The sequence below is a fragment of the Asterias rubens genome, unplaced genomic scaffold (assembly GCF_902459465.1).
Source record: "Asterias rubens unplaced genomic scaffold, eAstRub1.3, whole genome shotgun sequence".
NCBI lineage: Eukaryota > Metazoa > Echinodermata > Asteroidea > Forcipulatida > Asteriidae > Asterias > Asterias rubens.
In genome coordinates, this window is record NW_022985736.1 from 22,567 (window position 1) to 41,397 (window position 18,831).

Below are 18,831 nucleotides of genomic sequence, written 5' to 3' on the forward strand. Positions count from 1 at the left end.
ATATATAAAATAAAATATTGATAATATTTACATAACTTGGCTTGGCTATTTTAATTACATGGACGTAGAAATAATCAAATTTGGGGCCGGCGAAACTAAAGTTGATTATAAACATTGTTAATTTGTTTTACCAAGATATTTGTACATAAAACGCTTTGTTGTTCGTGTTCTGGGTACTATTAAGTTTTCTTTATTTTTGTGATTTCTAGGTGTATAAAAAAAAAAATATTGATTATACTTTAAATAAATCGGTTTTGTTATTATAAATCTGTGGTAAAAATAATTAAACTTGGTGGCGGCGAAACTACAGTTGATCAATTAAATGTAATCAACATTTATTTCCATATTTTACACAATTGTCTTTGCGAATTTGTCTGGTACCAAGATGCGTAGTTAACCATGGAATATGGACTAGTGGTGGACACAAAAAATGTTGCTGCTTGAACTTGCCCCAATATAAGTGGCTTAGGATAACTTGTCCAGAGTAACCTGCATGCAGACACGCAATTAGATTGAATACCGCGCCTTTGATCGGCAATGGCATTATCTGTTGTCAGACAGGATCTTGACCCTTGTATAATGTAGTTGCCGATAGAATACTGTCAACAACACGTACTACTGGAGAAGAGATCTCTATTACACAAACATCTAGAATTAAAATGTAACACTTGCACCTAATCCTTCCGAGTCGGCCTCCCAAAACAATCGATCCGTCGCCATAGACCTTTTCGCAATAATACCGGGGCGCGCGCGTAAACTTGGAATTAGGTGCATTGTGGTCTAGCTGGTATCCAAATTAATTGATCCATATATATCCCACAATGCACCTCATTCAACAGTCTGCGCTTGCGCATTGGTATTTGCGATAAGGTCTATTGTACGGCTCTGACAAAAAGCAGGTTCGCACCGCCCTCTTTTGACTAAAACGGTTTAGTTTATATTCCAATCCAAGATGGCTGAACAGTGCAGTGAGAAACAAATCATGAAACATACAACTCGTTCTTCACAGTGTGTCTCGGTGGTTAGGACTAGCAACACACAACTCATTGACTATTCGTAGCGGTAGGTAACCTGGCTGATGATGGTGGAATTTGAGCTGTTGCCCTTGTCTTGGAGGCACCGCAGGATAACGAGAACAACTATAAAGAATGTGGTATGTGGCTTTTATTTATATCAATTATCATGGCAAAGAATAGATAGGGGAAAAGTTTCCGTATCCTGCCACCACTTCTTTTCATTCGTTAAGAAGCAAAACGTCTCTAATTAATCTAAATAACGTATTCTTTTCTGTGAAGTCGAGTGAACAAGTTGTGGGAGGGTACGGAAAGTTTTCCAAGATAGATTCTGAATTGAAAATTTGTCAAGAAATCATGGAGGAATTATAACTATTATTTTTCTGTTGGTTTTAAACCAAAGGCAATGACAATGACATGACTGATGTCATGCGATGCATTAGGGTAGAATTAATGAGGCAGTATATTTGATAGCAGGACAAATTATCTCAACAAAACATAATAGCATAGTGAACAAAATTCGCAAACCATATATATACACATAAAAGGGTGTTGTTTTTATTGATATTTGCCAATATAATGATAGCTCTTGTAACACGACTAAACTCTTCGGAAAAACTGCCCTTTATCCCTCTCCTTATTGTAAATAAACATGAGCCCAAGTCCTACTAAATCCTTTTGTGATAGAAGTAAGGGAAGTCAGCTTTGTGATTTAGTTTAGGTGCTCTGTTGGGGACCTTGGTGTATGATATTAATTGTTATAACTTGTGCCCTTGTGATTAGCTTCTTTTGTGTGCTTTTCATTTCGGCTCAGTCAACCTATATTTTTATGTTGGAGTTCGTTTTTGAAATCAAGATTGTTGCATAATATTACCCTCAAACAAATGGAAGTTATGACCAGGGCCCAATTTCATAGAGCTGCTAAGCACACAAATTTGCTTAGCATGAAATTTCTTCCTTGCTAAAAACATTACCAACAAAATTTCCATTTGTTGCATTATTGCTTGTTACTGGTATTCAGCTGATGTTTGCTCATCCTGAAAATCATCTGGAAATTTTGTTGGTAATCCTGTTTTTATCGAGGCAGAAATTTCATCAGCTCTATGAAATTGGGCCCAGGACAATGCCCTTGGGAATTCCAAAGATTCCAAAGCCATAATTGGTGTGTTTACAAAGTCTGTGTGGTGTACAATGAACATTCAATGCCTGTTTAACCCTAAAAACAATGCCTCAGCTACCAAAACACACTTTAGTTGACAAAAAAAAAAATACCCCTCCAAACGTCTTTGGCCAAGTCTTTTGCATGAGACATAAAACCTTCTAAATCCTCTTATGTAAAAACAGCCTGATAGCCCAAGTCCTTCTAAATCCCACCCTTACGAAAAACTCATTGTAACACAAACCCTTCTAAATCCTCCTGTGATACAATCCCTTATAAACCAAATCCTTCTTTATTATACACTTTGGCAAATATGAAATTGAAGGATTTGGGCCCTTTATGTTGACCATTGTTTTCATTTACATCTAAGTTGTACTTCCGTCGGTATATAAAGCTTATTATTGGACCAATTTAACTCCGTTTGTTAGCAATCGTCCGTGGCCCCAAATAACAACAGTGGGACATATCGCCTTTTGTTATTTCATTTTGTCCCAGTAATTATGAATCTCACATAGACTCTGTACACAAAGTCCATATGGAGCACCCCTGTCTTTAGAATTGCTCTTTTGTGTTTCCCGTTCATGTTTCCCTGTTTTCGGTCTCCGTAAGATAGTGAATGCATGGTGAATGTAAGTCAACTCCGCAGTCAAACCTTAATGTTTTAATGTAAACCATTTTCGAATCCATTGTTTTAGTGGACAGTTCGCCATTGAAAATTTATACAAATTGGGAATCCTTATGTTTGGAACACAAGTGCGCCCTCGGTGTTCAACTGTCCAATGCAAATTTGTGATGAACATAACTGTTACAGGCAGTGGACACTATTGGTAATTGTCAAAGACTAGCCTTCACAGTTGGTGTATCTCAACATATGCATAAAATAACAAACCTGTGAAAATTTGAGCTCAATCGGTCTTCGAACTTGCGAGATAATAATGAAAGAAAAAAAACGCCCATGTCACACGAAGTTGTGTCCGTTTGGAAGGTTGATTTCGAGACCTCAAGTTCTAAATCTGAGGTCTCGAAATCAAATTCGTGAAAAATTACTTTTTTCTCGAAAACTATGGCACTTCAGAGGGAGCAATTTCTCACAATGTTTTATACTATCAACCTCTCCCCATTACTCGTCACCAAGAAAGGTTTTATCCTAAAAATTATTTTGAGTAATTACCAATAGTGTCCACTGCCTTTAATACATGTAGGATCACCCTCTTTTCCATTTTAGCTTTTAGTAAGAGAAAGCACATACCTGTTTTTTTTTTTAGCTTTTCCATTTTGTAGGCAGCATAGATCATACCATGCTCCAAATACCAATTTGAGAGGGAAACAATCTTTAGAACTTTCTTTGAGTATCAATTTGTCTTAGAATATCTTTCAATTAGATAAATAATTGTCATGCTTATTTGACTCGGTATATGTTGTAAACCATTGTTAGTGGCCAGCCTCCTGCTGTGCTGACTTTGTGTCAAGACGTATTTAAAGGCAGTGGACACTATTGGTAATTGTCAAAGACTAGCCTTCGTAGTTGGTGTATCTCAACATATACATAAAATAACAAACCTGTGAAAATTTGAGCTCAGTCGGTCATCGAATTTGCAAGATATGAATGAAAGAAAAAAACACCCTTGTCACACGATGGTGCGTTTAGATGGTTGATTTCGAGACCTCAAGTTCTAAATCTGAGGTCTCGAAATCAAATTCGTGAAAAAATACTTATTTCTCGGAAACTATGGCACTTCAGAGGATGCTGTTCCTCACAATGTTTTATACCATCAACCTCTCCCTAAAACTTGTCATCAAGAATGGTTTTATGCTAATAATTATTTTGAGTAATTCCCAAAAGTGTCCACTGCCTTTAATACGGTGCTGTATGTACTGCACTGAAGGATTAAATCAGTAACAGGACATTTCTGTTTATTTATAGACGTCGTCATTAATGGCTTTTGGCATGTATTGTATTTCGGTGACTGCTAGTCCTTTTTTAATTTAAGTACCGGCCTCATGACCCGTGTCTCTACAATTAAAAGATAAACAGTTTCATTCTGTTTATAGCGCGATTAATGGGTGAGCAATTATTTAATTGGTAAGATTGTCTCTTCGTTGAACAGTGTACATGGTTTGTTTGTATAGAGCGTCGTGAGGTTCATGAGCATTGTTGCTGCTCCTGGAAACAATGTCAACAACACTGACACTTCGCGAAAAAGCGAAGCGAAGATCACTTACGTTTACCACCATGCCCCATATACAGTACACGGTGCAATTTCATTTTGCAATAAAGTGTGTTGTTACTTATTGTAAACAGCAGTCCCCAGCACAAAGGATTTTGCCTGGAAATTACTTATTCCACATAAACTAATCCGTAAAATTTAATCACACAAAATCCTTAGAGGGTAACTAATCTTGTGAATTCTAAACAGTAAATTAGTATTGAACCACTGGTCTCCAATAGGGCCCAATCAAATTCACGGCAAGCTAAAACGATTATTGTATTTTTTTAGTGCCTATTTCTACATTGCAAAAAGCCTCTTAGATTGCTTCAGCTTTTCCCAACATATAGTAGGAACAATCGTTGATTGAGTTACTTTTGATGTGCACGGTTATTGAAATGTTAAACTAAATGCCGAATTCCAAAACTCACTCCAAAATGGTCCATAACCGCACGTTGGTTGCCAGAACTTTCAGAAATGTCCTCATTCCCGCAAAGAATGTTTCACAGTATCATTATCACCTTTGACTGGCTTTACGAAATACTCGAAATGTCCTAACTTGGTTTCCTTGCAGCATAATTTATATTGAATCGCTCACAACCTAAATATGCCTGGCAGACCGTCTATAACACGGTTATTTGATCAATGGTCTAAATATAAGAGCATACAAAAGCTCCGTGTTTAACTGACATAATATTGCGATGCCTTACGTTACGTGTGATTAAAATTAATACAGAAATCAGTAATAATTATAGTCAATGCAATGGGAGACGTTGGAACGCTAGGTGGCAGCAGACTTACCAGGTAAGTTTCCATTGTTTACGTAGTTATGAGCATGCGCACATTACCGAAAACAATGGATTTTACCTGTTAAGTCTGCTGCCACCAAGCGTCCCAAAAGTCTCCCATTGTCTGCTGTTATTAATATTTATTTATCAACTGTGTTTGTAGTTTTTATGAACACGGAACGAGATACAATTAGGCTGTTTGAGTGATTGCTCAAAAATAATCAATCAATGTCACTAGTCGAACATGCAATGTCTTCAACCCCTTACAATGCTGGAAAAGCCATTACGTCAAAATTTGAAAGGGGCTGGCTGATAGCTGCTATAGTTCTCCCTCCATGGTTGATCGAGGCACACCAAGAACCATTATTTTCTGTGCATTTACAAACTATTTAAAGTGAATTCTGCCCAGCTTTTGTCAAGATTTATTTAGGTTCACAAAAATGTTCACTTCCCAATATTTGTTTATTGTTTCTATAATATTTGTTTAATTAACATCTTTAGATTCCCAACTGTTAAGATTATTTGAGTCCTCTAGACTACCCAGTAAACTATACATTTCTCTACTTATCTAAATTCTTAAGGTTAAGGGCATGACAATGCCCTTTTACTACCTCATCTCAATTATAATTAATATCTCAGTTATAATTATATATAAACAAAATGGGATCTGCCCCCGGCACCCCATGGATATGTCGAATGGTCCATTCTAGGACATCAATGATTTTGACTCCCCCATGTCATTACACTTTAAAGAAATGACTTAATTTGTGATTATGTTCCACCATTAACTGTACACTTCATCATTGCAGGGAATACATTAAATGTATCAAACAACCATTCGCCTAAGTCTTGTAAGAGCCTTGATCATACATTCCTTTGGGGTTTGTCTTTGTTAAAGGGAGAACCTGTTTAAAATGTTATATTCTTTTCTTTTCAAAAATTTTATATTCTTTTCTTTTCAAAATTGTCTTCAAAATATTGTCGGATTTGGCGTGGCTCTTCGCACTAGCCTTTTGTCCAGGCGGTCACTGCGTGTCAAGCTTTACACAGCCCATAAATACACGCCTAAACACACGGACTAGTCTTGGCCCACGACGATATAGTGGTCGATAGTGGATGTGAACTTACGCTCAGTTGTGAATCGCTACAGCAGACCACACACGACCGGCATGGGGACAGACTAGCATACTGCACGAAACGGGGTTACCTTAGTTGCGCGGTGACCATGGCAAGTTTTCGATTTCCAACGAATACTTTTGCGGTATTAAAACAGAAACTGAATTATTTCCTGAGGATGACATTTCGGATTATCAATCTCTGGTAATTAATGTTACCTGAATGTTCAACTTTGTCGTGATAGTCGGCGAAGCACCTTGTATTACGGATGCTATTTCATACTCCACTGATGCATGCATGTCTTAAATCGACAGGTTTGATTCTGCATGACAACCGACGTAGGAGTGGAAAATGTGCGCAATCTGAATTACACATGCATGAAAAGTCGAATATTTTAAAACACACTATCTCCACGGGCTCATTCTAACAGGCTGACTGTGACGGCGTCAACATTGATTTATAATAAGTAAGGTGTGATTCTTGTTCAAAGTGAGAGGAGGCGATCGTTGATAGATATGGAAGAAATACTTATTCTTCGTATATACAAAGCTATCGTTGGAATTCTAGGGATTCTTGGCAATACTCTGGTATGCTTTATCATCTGGAAAGTAGCAGCCATGCAGACTCGTACAAATGCATTCATCTTTCATCAAGCAGTGATTGATTTCTTAGGAGCTGCAGTGACGTTGCTTAAGAGTGAGATCCCTTTACCTGTGCCGCTTCCTAACAACGAACTCGGTTGGTTCCTATGTCATGTTTGGGTCTCTAACTTTGCTCTATTTCTCTTTTTCGTGATGTCATCTTTCAACCTGTTGGTGTTGACCATGGAGCGGTATTTCGCCATCGTTTACCCCTTCAAGTACCATGCAGCATTCGCAACAAGGGCACGACTGAAGATTGCTGTAGCCATGATACTGTGCTGGCTTTTAGCTGCAGCTATTAAGAGCTATCTCATGTTGATCTTTGAGCAGCAAAATGGTACGTGTGTTTCCATACCCGGATCCAAGGCAATAGGTGTTTTAACAGCAACCGTGCAATACATCTTGCCTGTCGGTGTGATGCTCTTTGCCTACATTCGCATCAGCGTGGAGATGAAGCGGGGAGCAGCCCGTGTCGGCCCGGCACCAGCCCAGCATCTTCCCGGTGGAGCAAACGCACCGGACATGGCCGAGTCCCTCCTCCGTGCAAGACGTAACACCTTCAAGATGCTCTTGATCGTCTTTATCACGTTCTTGATCTGCTGGACACCTAACCAGGTCATCTTTCTCATGTTTAATCTTGGTTGGAAGCTTGAATTCAACGAGTGGTATTACCTCCTGTCTGTCGCGATGGTGGCAACTAATTCATGCGTTAATCCACTGATTTACGCCTTCAAGTATAGTCAGTTTCGAAAAGGTGTGCGGAGTGTATTTGGATGCCGGCGTGGACGAGATGCTCCGGGCGCTAGTACAACCATGATTTCTGTTTAAAATCAAAACACTCTAAGCACCCTTGACTGAACACCACTATTGCAGTGACAGTTAACCGCGTCCTAGAACTGTTGACTAAACATAAAGCACTCGATAGCCAATTAAAGGCACTGTACACCTTCGGTAATTGTCAAGGACCATGCAGTATTTTGTATTCCAGCATATGCAAAAACTTAAAAATCTGTAAAATAATGTCATAGAATTGTTGACTATAGACAATGCCCTGTATTGTAAATTCATGCAATATTTTAGGTTTTTTGTTTTGCTCCTAAAAACACTGGAAGTACGGAGATACGATTTAGGTAGACGAAAGAAAACGAATGATAACAACTGAAGAATCAAATTTTTTATGTATATGAAACGTCTGCGTGCATTTTACAATAATGGTCATACCAAAACATCCACCCACTTGTCCACCCTTTGTCTTTGCACCAAGAAGTAGTGGCAATGTGTAGAATGCCAAAGCCTTCTTCTCTTCTGTAAACAAAGAATAATTCTTTAAATTGAGAAGGAAATGTTCACCAATAAGAAAAAAATATCCACTTACGAAAACAACATTTTAGTCACTTGAGAATTTATACAAAATATTTGGTAGCCTTTATCACTGCTTAGTTGGTTGATTCGTTGTCAATGTAATAACTGCCAAGTCAACTTATGATATTAATTTCATTTAGTTTTTCATGTTGTGCTCTTTGAGGCTTTGGTGGTGTAGGGACAGTCAAGTTTTTTGGTAAAAGAAGTTCGCTACTTAGCCATAGCAGACACATCACAAGTCCTAGTGTGTTTTCCACACAACATGCTGTTTTGCTCTTGGTCATAGAATGAACTTTTTATGACATCTTGGGAAAATAAAAGAAGCTTGAATTTGAATTGAATTGGATGCCGGCGTGGACGAGATGCTCCGGGCGCTAGTACAACCATGATTTCTGTTTAAAATCAAAACACTCTAAGCACCCTTGACTGAACACCACTATTGCAGTGACAGTTAACCGCGTCCTAGAACTGTTGACTAAACATAAGGCAATCGATAGCCAATTAAAGGCACTGTACACCTTCGGTAATTGTCAAGGACCATGCAGTATTTTGTATTCCAGCATATGCAAAAACTTAAAAATCTGTAAAATAATGTCATAGAATTGTTGACTATAGACAATGCCCTCTATTGTAAATTCATGCAATATTTGAGGTTTTTTTTTTTGCTCCTAAAAACACTGGAAGTGGGCAACAAATAGTGATTAACACAGGTGTTCTGAAGAAGCTTAGAATGCACCAAATATCATCTAGAGACTTCACAAAATTTGCTTTTTGTGAAAATTTAGGCTCAATTGGTCATCGGAGTCGGGAGAAAATAACGGGAAAACCCACCCTTGTTTCCGCACGTTTCGCCGTGTCACGACATGTGTTAAAAATAAATTCGTAATTCTCGATATCGAGAATTGATATTGTTTAATGTTTTCTCAAAAAAGTAAAGCATTTCATGGAATAATATTTCAAGGGAAGTCTTTCACCATTACCTTCTGTACACCCTGTTAGTTATTTGTAAAACTGTAATTTTTGTTTCTGTTCCGAAAGTGTCCACTTTTGGCTTTAAGCTAAGTATATAATTATATATCATAATAAGAGACTTTGGGACGCTAGGTGGCAGCAGACTTACCAGGTTAATTTCCATTGTTTACGTAATTATGAGCATGCCCACTGTACCGAGAACAATGGATTTTACTTGGTAAGTCTACTGCCACCAAGCGTGCCAAAAGTCTCCCATTATTTTTTAAAAGCACTGAGGCAGTTTAATAGCTTAACCAAAAATCATATACGAAAGTTGTTACCCTCCCCAGGGTTATGGGGTGTGTGCCAGTTTGGAATAAAACATAACACAATACAATAAAATACAATTATTACATAGTGAATAAAACAACATTACATGATAAACATAACTTCGGACCAACCATAACGCAGATATGGAAAGCTTACGTCACTGCACGTTTTCCCAATGAAATCATTGAATCCAGCCGCATGCAATAAATAATTGGGCCCATACGACCAGTGCATGTCCGTATCCTCGCAGGGGACCGGTCTAACCCAAAACTTTGCGTTGAGAAAGTTGCGACCTAAAGAGGTCAGTTTTGTTGGTAAACATGGTTGCTTTAGGTAATTTTCGGTCCAATTCCTAAATGTAGCACAGCCAAATGTGCAGTCTGGCACCCTGTGTACGCACATGTATTGTGTTGACACATCATGGCTTCCGAACGCAAGTTTTCAAAACTTTACAAATCGTCCCAACCTCAAGCTTTTATGTGGTTCTGGTACCCCCCCCCCCCCCCCCACCCCCACCCCCACCCTCATCCGAATCAACCCTTCACCGCTGTTACAAAATGAAGAGTAGAATCATGTTTACACAAGCTGATATTCCAGACAAGGCTTGCAGGAGTACAATCTTGAAAGTAATTTCTTTTTCATTATAATGAATGTCAAAATATAGCCACAACTAGCCGCAGTTATTGTGTATCCTTGAGTAAGGTTGGGTTTGATAGGTTTGTAAGTAGATAATTTCATCTTGGCTTTATTGAATGCTAATCACAAGTGCACACTATTGTTCTTCATTCGTTGCATCAAACATAATTATTGGGTATTATGGAAGTAAATTTCGAAACGTTATACGGAATAATTATTATTATACGGAGATACGATTTAGGTAGACGAAAGAAAACGAATGATAACAACTGAAGAATCAATTTTTTTATGTATATGAAACGTCTGCGTGCATTTTACAATAATGGAACCATAAAAATAAAACAAAAAAAATTATTATTTTTTAGTGTTGGCATGGTATTGTGTGACACTTTACAGGAAACTATTTAGAAAGGGTAATATTATCTTTAAAACACTGCAGTCATGCACTTATAGACTGTTCAAAACTATTTTAAAAAAGACAGTGCATACCTATGGTAATTACTTTACCGTATGACCAACTTGATATACGAAGCACTACAGCTTCACCCCTACAAACTTGAATCTGACAGCTACCTGACCATTTCGCTCGGCCCCAGCGGCCAGTCTATCCGATATCCAGGACCGCTGGGATGGGCTAATCGCTTGTACAGATTCTTGTTCGGGAGGTACGTCATGCGTACAGTGCATAGAAATAATATGGTGCAGTGTGAGTGTGATGCATGATGGGACTGCGAATTATAAAAACCAATGACAGTGCATGATACGTTTGCCCATCCCAGCACCTTTGGTTTAAGAGTCCCTGCCTGTAAGAGTGTACCAAGTGGTGATTCATGGGTTCTCAGATCTTCTTCTAAAAAATTAGAGTGATACATCATCATACCAAACGAATAAATCCAAAATTTTAGTTTGCTGACGCTTTCGGTTTTGGAGTAAACACAAAGATGTGCGCCAAGCTCGTCCCAACAAAAGTAAAACATTTTTTGAAACCTCCAGTTGGGCTTATAACAAAAGTAAAAAAAAGAATTTGGGATCTCGTTGGCGCATCATGTTACGCGCACCTGAACCTTTGACGAACAGTGCCCTCGTGCCATTTTCAACGCCTCATAACTCAGCGCACCTATAAGTTCCCATGAATTAAACAAGTTCAAATGAAAGAGCTTGAAAGTGCAAAGTGCGTGGGATCTCGTTGGCGCAGACAGATAATAGAGGTCAAAGTTCAAATTTTACCAATATATTGCGTTTTCGCACCTCCGTAACTTCGCGCGCCAAAAAAAAAATTGTTTTTATGGCAAGTGGGTATTGGAACAGTTTTCATCTAATGACAAATGAAAAAAGAATCTTGGGATCTCTGCATCTTGCATATCAAAAGATTTGTTGAAAATTTTCTAAAGTATTGTCATTCCACACATTTTGTCTTAAATTGTAGAGTGTCTTGGCCGAGTAGTTAAGAGCATCGAATTCAAGTTCTGGTGCGAACTCACCGGAGGGTGGGTTCGAATCCCGGTCGTGACACTTGTGTCCTTGAGCAAGATACTTTACTATAATTGCTTCTCTTCACCCAGGGGAATAAATGGGAACCTGCGAGGGTAGAGGTTGATATTGTGAATGAAAAAGCCATTTGAGCGATATGATCCCATTAAGTTGTCTGCATTTTATGATTATATAGATAGAGCCCTTGTCCATTAAATACAATCTTGAAAAGGCTCTGAAGTTGGTTCTTGACAGAAAATATAAAAAACACCCATATTCTTTGTACCTTTGACCTTGGCAACAGTTACCAACCAACATTAAACTAACACCATCGTGTCATTGGATAAACATTACGGTGACATAAGCTTTCCATAGCTGTGCTTTGATTGGTCGGGGTGATTGCAAGCAGCACCTCGGACCAATCAAAACGCAGATATGGAAAGCCTTCTTTCGGTCGTCTGCTGTGTCCACGTATACGTGTGTATTGTATACAATACATGCACTGTGCAAGTATTGCATGATTTGATTCATATCTCTACGTGAAATGAATGTATAGGTGAAAGGTGAAGATACACTACGGTTGGAGGCCAGTCTCTATTCACGAGCCTTGAAGTGTGACGTCAGATGTTCAGGCTTAACAGGACTCAAGCTATGGCGTTTTGGGCATCGGTTTTGTCAGAGGTATTTAAAATGTCCACGTTGCGAAAGTCGAAAGAGTTTTTCATTCTTGGTGGCACGTTTGGTAGCGTTAACCAACCCTGCCTGCATGTTTTTTTTATTCGTAAGGATAAACACAGTTATTGGTTTAATATTAAAGACCCAGTGATTCCATTTGAATCAAATTCGTGGAAAATTACTTTTTTCTCGAAAACCACGTCACTTCAGAGGGAGCTGTTTCTCATAGTGTTTTATACTATCAACCTCTCCCCATTACTCGCAATCAAGAAAGGTTTTATGATAATAATTATTTTGAGTAATTACCAATAGTGTCTTAAAAGGTAATTGTTAAACACCAGGATTCTCACTTGGTGTATCCCAACATATGCATTAAATAACAAACCTGTGGCACCCGAACACTTTGAGACTGAGGATCTTCAAAATTTGACACACTACAGAGTTGGCACCCGAACATTCCGAGACTGAGGACCATCAAGATCTGATACACTACAAAGTTGGCACCCGAACATCATACTGAGGATCATCAGGATCTGACACACTATAGTTGGCACCCGAACATTCCGAGACTGAGGACCATCAAGATCTGACACACTACAGAGTTGGCACCTGAACATTTCGAGACTGAAGATCTCCACGATTGGCCACACTACAGAGTTGGCACCCGAACATCATACTGAGGATCATCAGGATCTGGCACCCGAACACTTTGACACTGAGGATCTTCAAGATCTGACACACTACAGAGTTGGCACCTGAACATTTCGAGACTGAAGATCTTCACGATTGGCCACACTACAGAGTTGGCACCCAGGCATTTGAGGCCGAGGATCATCAAGATCTGAAACACTACATAGTTGGCAACCGAACGTTTTGAGACGGAGGGAGGATCTTCAAGATCTGACACACTACAAAGTTGGCACCCGAACATTTTTAGACTGAGGATCTTAAAGATCTCACACCACAGAGTTGGCACCCGAACATTTTTAGGCCGAGGATCTCCAAGATCTGATACGCTACAGAGTTGGCGCCCGGACATTTTGAGACTGGGGACCATCAAGATCTGATCGTTACAGAGTTGGCACCCGAACATTTTGTGACAATGGCTGAAGAAGTACTCCCTCTTCGTATCTATCAGACCATTGTAGGAATTCTAGGCATCCTTGGCAATGCACTGGTATGTTTTGTGATCTGGAAAGTGCCAGCTATGAGGACTCGTACAAATGCATTCATCTTTCACCAAGCAGTCATTGATTTATTAGGAGCTACGATGATCGTTCTGAAAAGTGAAGTTCCCAATCCGAACATTGAAGAAAACAAGGTATTGGGTTGGCTCTTCTGCCATTTATGGTTCTCAAACCTTGTGCTGTTTTATTTCTTCGTTTTGTCGACGTTCAACCTGTTACTGTTGACCATGGAGAGGTATTTCGCTATCGTTTATCCCTTCAAGTACCAGGCAGCATTTTACACTTGGCCGCGACTGAAGGTGTGCATGTCTTTCGTGTTGTGTTGGGTCTTTTCAGGAGTTCTCAAATTCTACAATATGCTTATCTTCAAGGCGGTGGGTGGCAAATGCACCCCGAATCTGATCCCAGGATCCAAGATTATCGGCGTTCTGACGGCGATCCTGCAATACATCTTGCCCGTAGCAGTGATGCTCTTTGCCTACATTCGCATCAGCGTGGAGATGAAGCGGGGAGCAGCCCGTGTCGGCCCGGCACCAGCCCAGCATATTTCCGGTGGAGCAAACGCACCGGACATGGCCGAGTCCCTCCTCCGGGCAAGACGTAACACCTTCAAGATGCTCCTGATCGTCTTCATAACATTCTTGATCTGCTGGACGCCCAACCAGATCATCTTTCTCATGTTTAACCTTGGTTGGAATCTGCAATACAACGAATGGTATTATTATCTTTCCATAGCGATGGTAGCCACCAATTCTTGTGCGAATCCTACCATTTACGCATTTAAATACCGTCAGTTTCGTAAAGGATTGCGACAGATCTTTTGCAAGCAGAGTGGACCAACAAAAGAAAGTAGTTTTCAAACCGTCACTACTGGGTGAATATTCTATCATACACGGGGCGAGGGCATCGTGTAAAAACAAGGTCGTATCCAATGTTTATCTTATTCCTATTATTTCTTGTATCAAAATCACCATTGACGTAAGCGCGGAGTTCTCTACTTCCGTAAGCGCCGATTATTTGCTTACGGTAAACAGAGCCATGAAATTGGGCCCAGGTGTGGATACTCCGTCCATGTGATTAGTAAATAATATGGTCACTTATTAGCATACATAATTTGGTATTTGCACTCGATATTTATGCTAGTGAAGCACTATTGACAACGTAATGCCCTCGAACTTGTGGAATAAGCAGTAAACACACACGTCTCTTGACCACTCAGAAGCGAGGTCTTTATAGTTAAAATTATTATAAATGTATTGTAAAGTCTTAAAAATTGTGTAATGTTAATTGCTTTAGGACAACTTTTATCGATGTCTAACAAGCTTCAAAGCTGGCTGTGGAAAGTTGTTCCATAAATCCAACTTTAAAGACAAAGGAGTATGTGGTAAATGTCAATGACCAGTCTTCTCACTTGGTGTATCTCAACAAATGCATAAAGTAACAAACCTGTGAAAATTTGAGCTCAATTGGTTGTCCAAGTTGCGAGTATACTACGAAAGAAAAAACACCCTTGCCACACGAAGTTGTGTGCTTTCAGATGCTTGATTTCGAGACCTCAATTCTGAGGTCTTGAAATCAAATTCGTGGGAAAATTACTCCTTTCTCGAAAACTACGTTACCTCGGAGGGAGCCGTTTTTCACAATGTTTTATACCATCAACCTCTCCCCATCCTCTCTCCATTACTTGTCACCAAGAAAGGTTTTATGCTAATAATTATTTTGAGTAATTACCAATAGTGTCCACTGCCTTGAACATCAGAAGGAGCCGTTTCCCACAATATTGTATACTATCAACAGCTATTTATATTGCTCGTTACCAAGTAAGGTTGTATGCTTAACATAATTTTGGGTAAATACCAATAGTGTCTTTAAAGGCAGTGGACACTATTGGTAATTGTCAAAGACTAGCCTCCACAGTTGGTGTATCTCAACATATGCATGAAATAACAAACCTGTGAAAATTTGAGCTCAATCGGTCATCGAACTTGCGAGATAACAATGAAAGAAAAAAACACCCTTGTCACACGAAGTTGTGTGCGTTTAGATGGTTGATTTCGAGACCTCAAGTTCTAAATCTGAGGTCTCGAAATCAAATTCGTGGAAAATTACTTCTTTCTCGAAAACTAGGGCACTTCAGAGGGAGCTGTTTCTCACAGGGTTTTATACTATCAACCTCTCCCAATTACTTGTCACCAAGAAAGGTTCTATGCTAATAATTATTATGAGTAATTACCAATAGTGTCCACTGCCTTGAACATCAGAAGGAGCCGTTTCTCACAATATTGTATACTATCAACAGCTATTTATATTGCTCGTTACCAAGTAAGGTTTTATGCTAAAACTTATTTTGAGTTAATACCAAAATGTCCACTGCCTTTAACAATGTGGTGGATATAGGGATTCACATGGTCTGCTTAATAGATCCAAAGTTGTTGAAAAGTTTGCGAAGTACGAAGGCCCTACGGAAGGCACTGGACACTAGTGGTAATCACTCAAAATAATGTTTAACATAATACTTCGTGTGACAATTTTTTTACTCTTCAAATTCGACGAACAATATTGAGTTCAAACTTTAACAGTTTTATTATTTTGTACATAAAACGTTAAGCCACACCAACTGATGAGAAGACTGGTCTTTGACAATTACCAAAAGTGTCCAGTGTCTTTAAAGCTCATGTTGATGCGAATACGCAGATGCAATGGCGTGTGGATCTTTGAAATACTTCATGGTTACGGATTATGTATTGTGCATTCAGATCCCTTCTTTCCCCAAAAAAATCTCGCTTAAATTCTTGATTTAAGTTCACGTTAAAACAGTCGGTTTAAGCTAGTGACTACATGCAGGTGGTCTTGTCCTAATGTTGCCATCGAAGCTTATGAAATGATAAGCACAGTTCACTATGGATATAATGTTAACACGTAAAGGTGATTGATGACAGTAGCGATGAGTCAAAACTAACGGTTATGGTGGGGATAATCACCAGACAAATGTATTGTTAACACTTAGTAAGTTTATTTGAAGTGTGCGCATTACATATGGATTTGAGACAACCATTGGTGGTTGCTGGTTGGTTTATATTGTTTGTTTGGTGTTTTTGAGATAATTATATATTGATAGATCTAAACGGCATGGAAGGTTATAATATGAGGTATGGTATATTCAATGTTTAACTCTTAGTAATTACTCAAAATAATTGTTAGCATAAAAACTTACTTGGTAACAAGCAATGTGTTGGTAACAAGGTTTGTTATTTTGTGCATTAGTTGAGATACAGCAAGTAAAAGTACTGGTCATTGACAATTACCAAAAGTGTCCACTGCCTTTAATGATGCCACAGGTGACTCATATTAATATGTTTGAGCGTGAAACAAGACTTTCTGCTTGTTCTCAACCGATGCACTCTTGCTTTGCTGAGATGTACATGTAGTATACAATGAGCCATACCAACAACTTTATTGGAACTCAATGGCTGGTGCATGTTTCCCTCATGATCCCAAAATCACTGTTTTTAGAGGAATGTCCGTTCCTCGATTCAGCTCCCTTGAGCAATTTTCTTCTAAAATATTTTTTTTCTCAGATCCCCTTATCAAAGACTGTCTTTTTGCCTTGTTTGTGGTCAACTTGCACTAAAAACAATTCTGAAACAATTCTGCCCCCCATGGTAAATCAATTAATCTTATTCTCTAGGTAACTTTTGTTAAACATTAGTTAAAAGACATTTTGGTTTCTATGATGGTCCTGGTCGAAAGTTACAAATCGCAAATAGCATTGCAAGTATTACAGTTTTCGGGGGCTTTCCGGTCCCCCCTTTTATGTGCATCATTTTTACTTTGGTCCAATAGAAATGTTTTCTGTGGAAAGTTCCGTGAAAGTCATCCGCGTGAAAATACAGGGTGAACAAGAAAGGCACTATGATCCCACCCAGGGCCTTCCCTGGTTAGAGTAGGTCCAGGTAGGAAAACCGATCAAACTAACTTTACTTCAGAAAAAGAAATAGCAGCAATTATAACGTCTGTTTGCAAAATTTAGCATTTTCGAAAATATCATGTTGACCATTCTTTGCAACTATTTGCGATGTCTCAAACATCCACACACTATCCTTGCAAAATCGCTTGAGGTGACTGTTAAGTGTAGATTCGTGAACATAATCTACACTACAAAATGTAACAATAGAGTGACATCACAAATATAATTTAAGAGCAATCAATAATTTAATTTTCTCAAAGGACATAAAAATCAAGGACAAGATAAAACACACGCGATGTACAATTCTATTATGTGATTGCAATTTCTCTTGGAAAGAGATCAATGTCTTGGAAAGACATCAAACGAAACGCAAACTTCCGCCCAGCTACATCTTTAAAGTGACACGTTACCTTGGATCGGGCGAGAGTTGTTAAACGAAAACCTTGCAAATTCGAGGTGTCCGGTCATTATATTCTACTTATGAACATCTTTCTAACCATATGCATTTTATAACAAACGGTTCCATAGACCAACACGCCCGATCCAAGGCAACGTCTCCCTTTAAAGATGTAGGTGGATGGATATTTGCGTTTCATTTAACGTCTTTTCCCCCAAGAGAAACTTCAATCACATACTATAAATGCACATCGCAGACCACAGTTAAAGCAATGGACACTATTGGTAATTGTCAAAGACCAGTCTTCACAGTTGGTGTATCTCCACATATGCGTCGAAGTTGTGAGATACGAATGAAACAAAAAACACCCTTGTCGCACCTTGGTCACACGAAGTTGTGTGCTTTCAGAGGGAGCCGTTTCTCAAAATGTTTTAAACGACCTTTCCCTATTACTCGTAATCAAGAAAGGTTTTGTGTTAATAATTTTTTTGATTGGGGGGGGGGGGCAATGTCATTCTGTCAGGCCAAGACCTAGCAAGCACACCTGTCCGCAGCATCGATCCTGTCCACTCTCGGGACTTGAAGTAAATGCTTTGCCATAAGATTTACCATTAGCTTCCTTTACAGGCTATAATAAGACTTGGGGGGGGGCACCAGTCCTCTCAGGACTACCCTGGTTGCTGCCCTCGTCCGCACTAGGATGTGGACGTACGTTAAGTTACGTAACGAGCTCTACCTGCAAACCGGAGGTCCTTATCCTAGGTAGACTACCAATCTAGGGTTACGTGTTCTACCTACCCGGAATGGCGGTCAGAGAGGTCCTTCTCCTAGGTAGACTACCAATCTAGGGTTACGTGTTCTACCTACCCGGAATGGCGGTCAGAGAGGTCCTTCTCCTAGGTAGATTACCAATCTAGGGTTACGTGTTCTAC

General features: G+C 39.2%; 1 protein-coding gene across 1 annotated transcript; it reads left to right on the forward strand.

Annotated features, from left to right (window-relative positions):
• The first annotated feature begins 6,798 nt into the window (after window positions 1-6,798).
• On the forward strand, window positions 6,799-14,413 carry LOC117306501 (orexin receptor type 2-like). Its single transcript, XM_033791057.1, has 2 exons — window positions 6,799-7,729; window positions 13,371-14,413. The coding sequence occupies exons 1-2, from the start codon at window positions 6,799-6,801 to the stop codon at window positions 14,411-14,413; spliced, it is 1,974 nt and encodes a 657-aa protein (XP_033646948.1).
• Window positions 14,414-18,831: the final 4,418 nt, after the last annotated feature.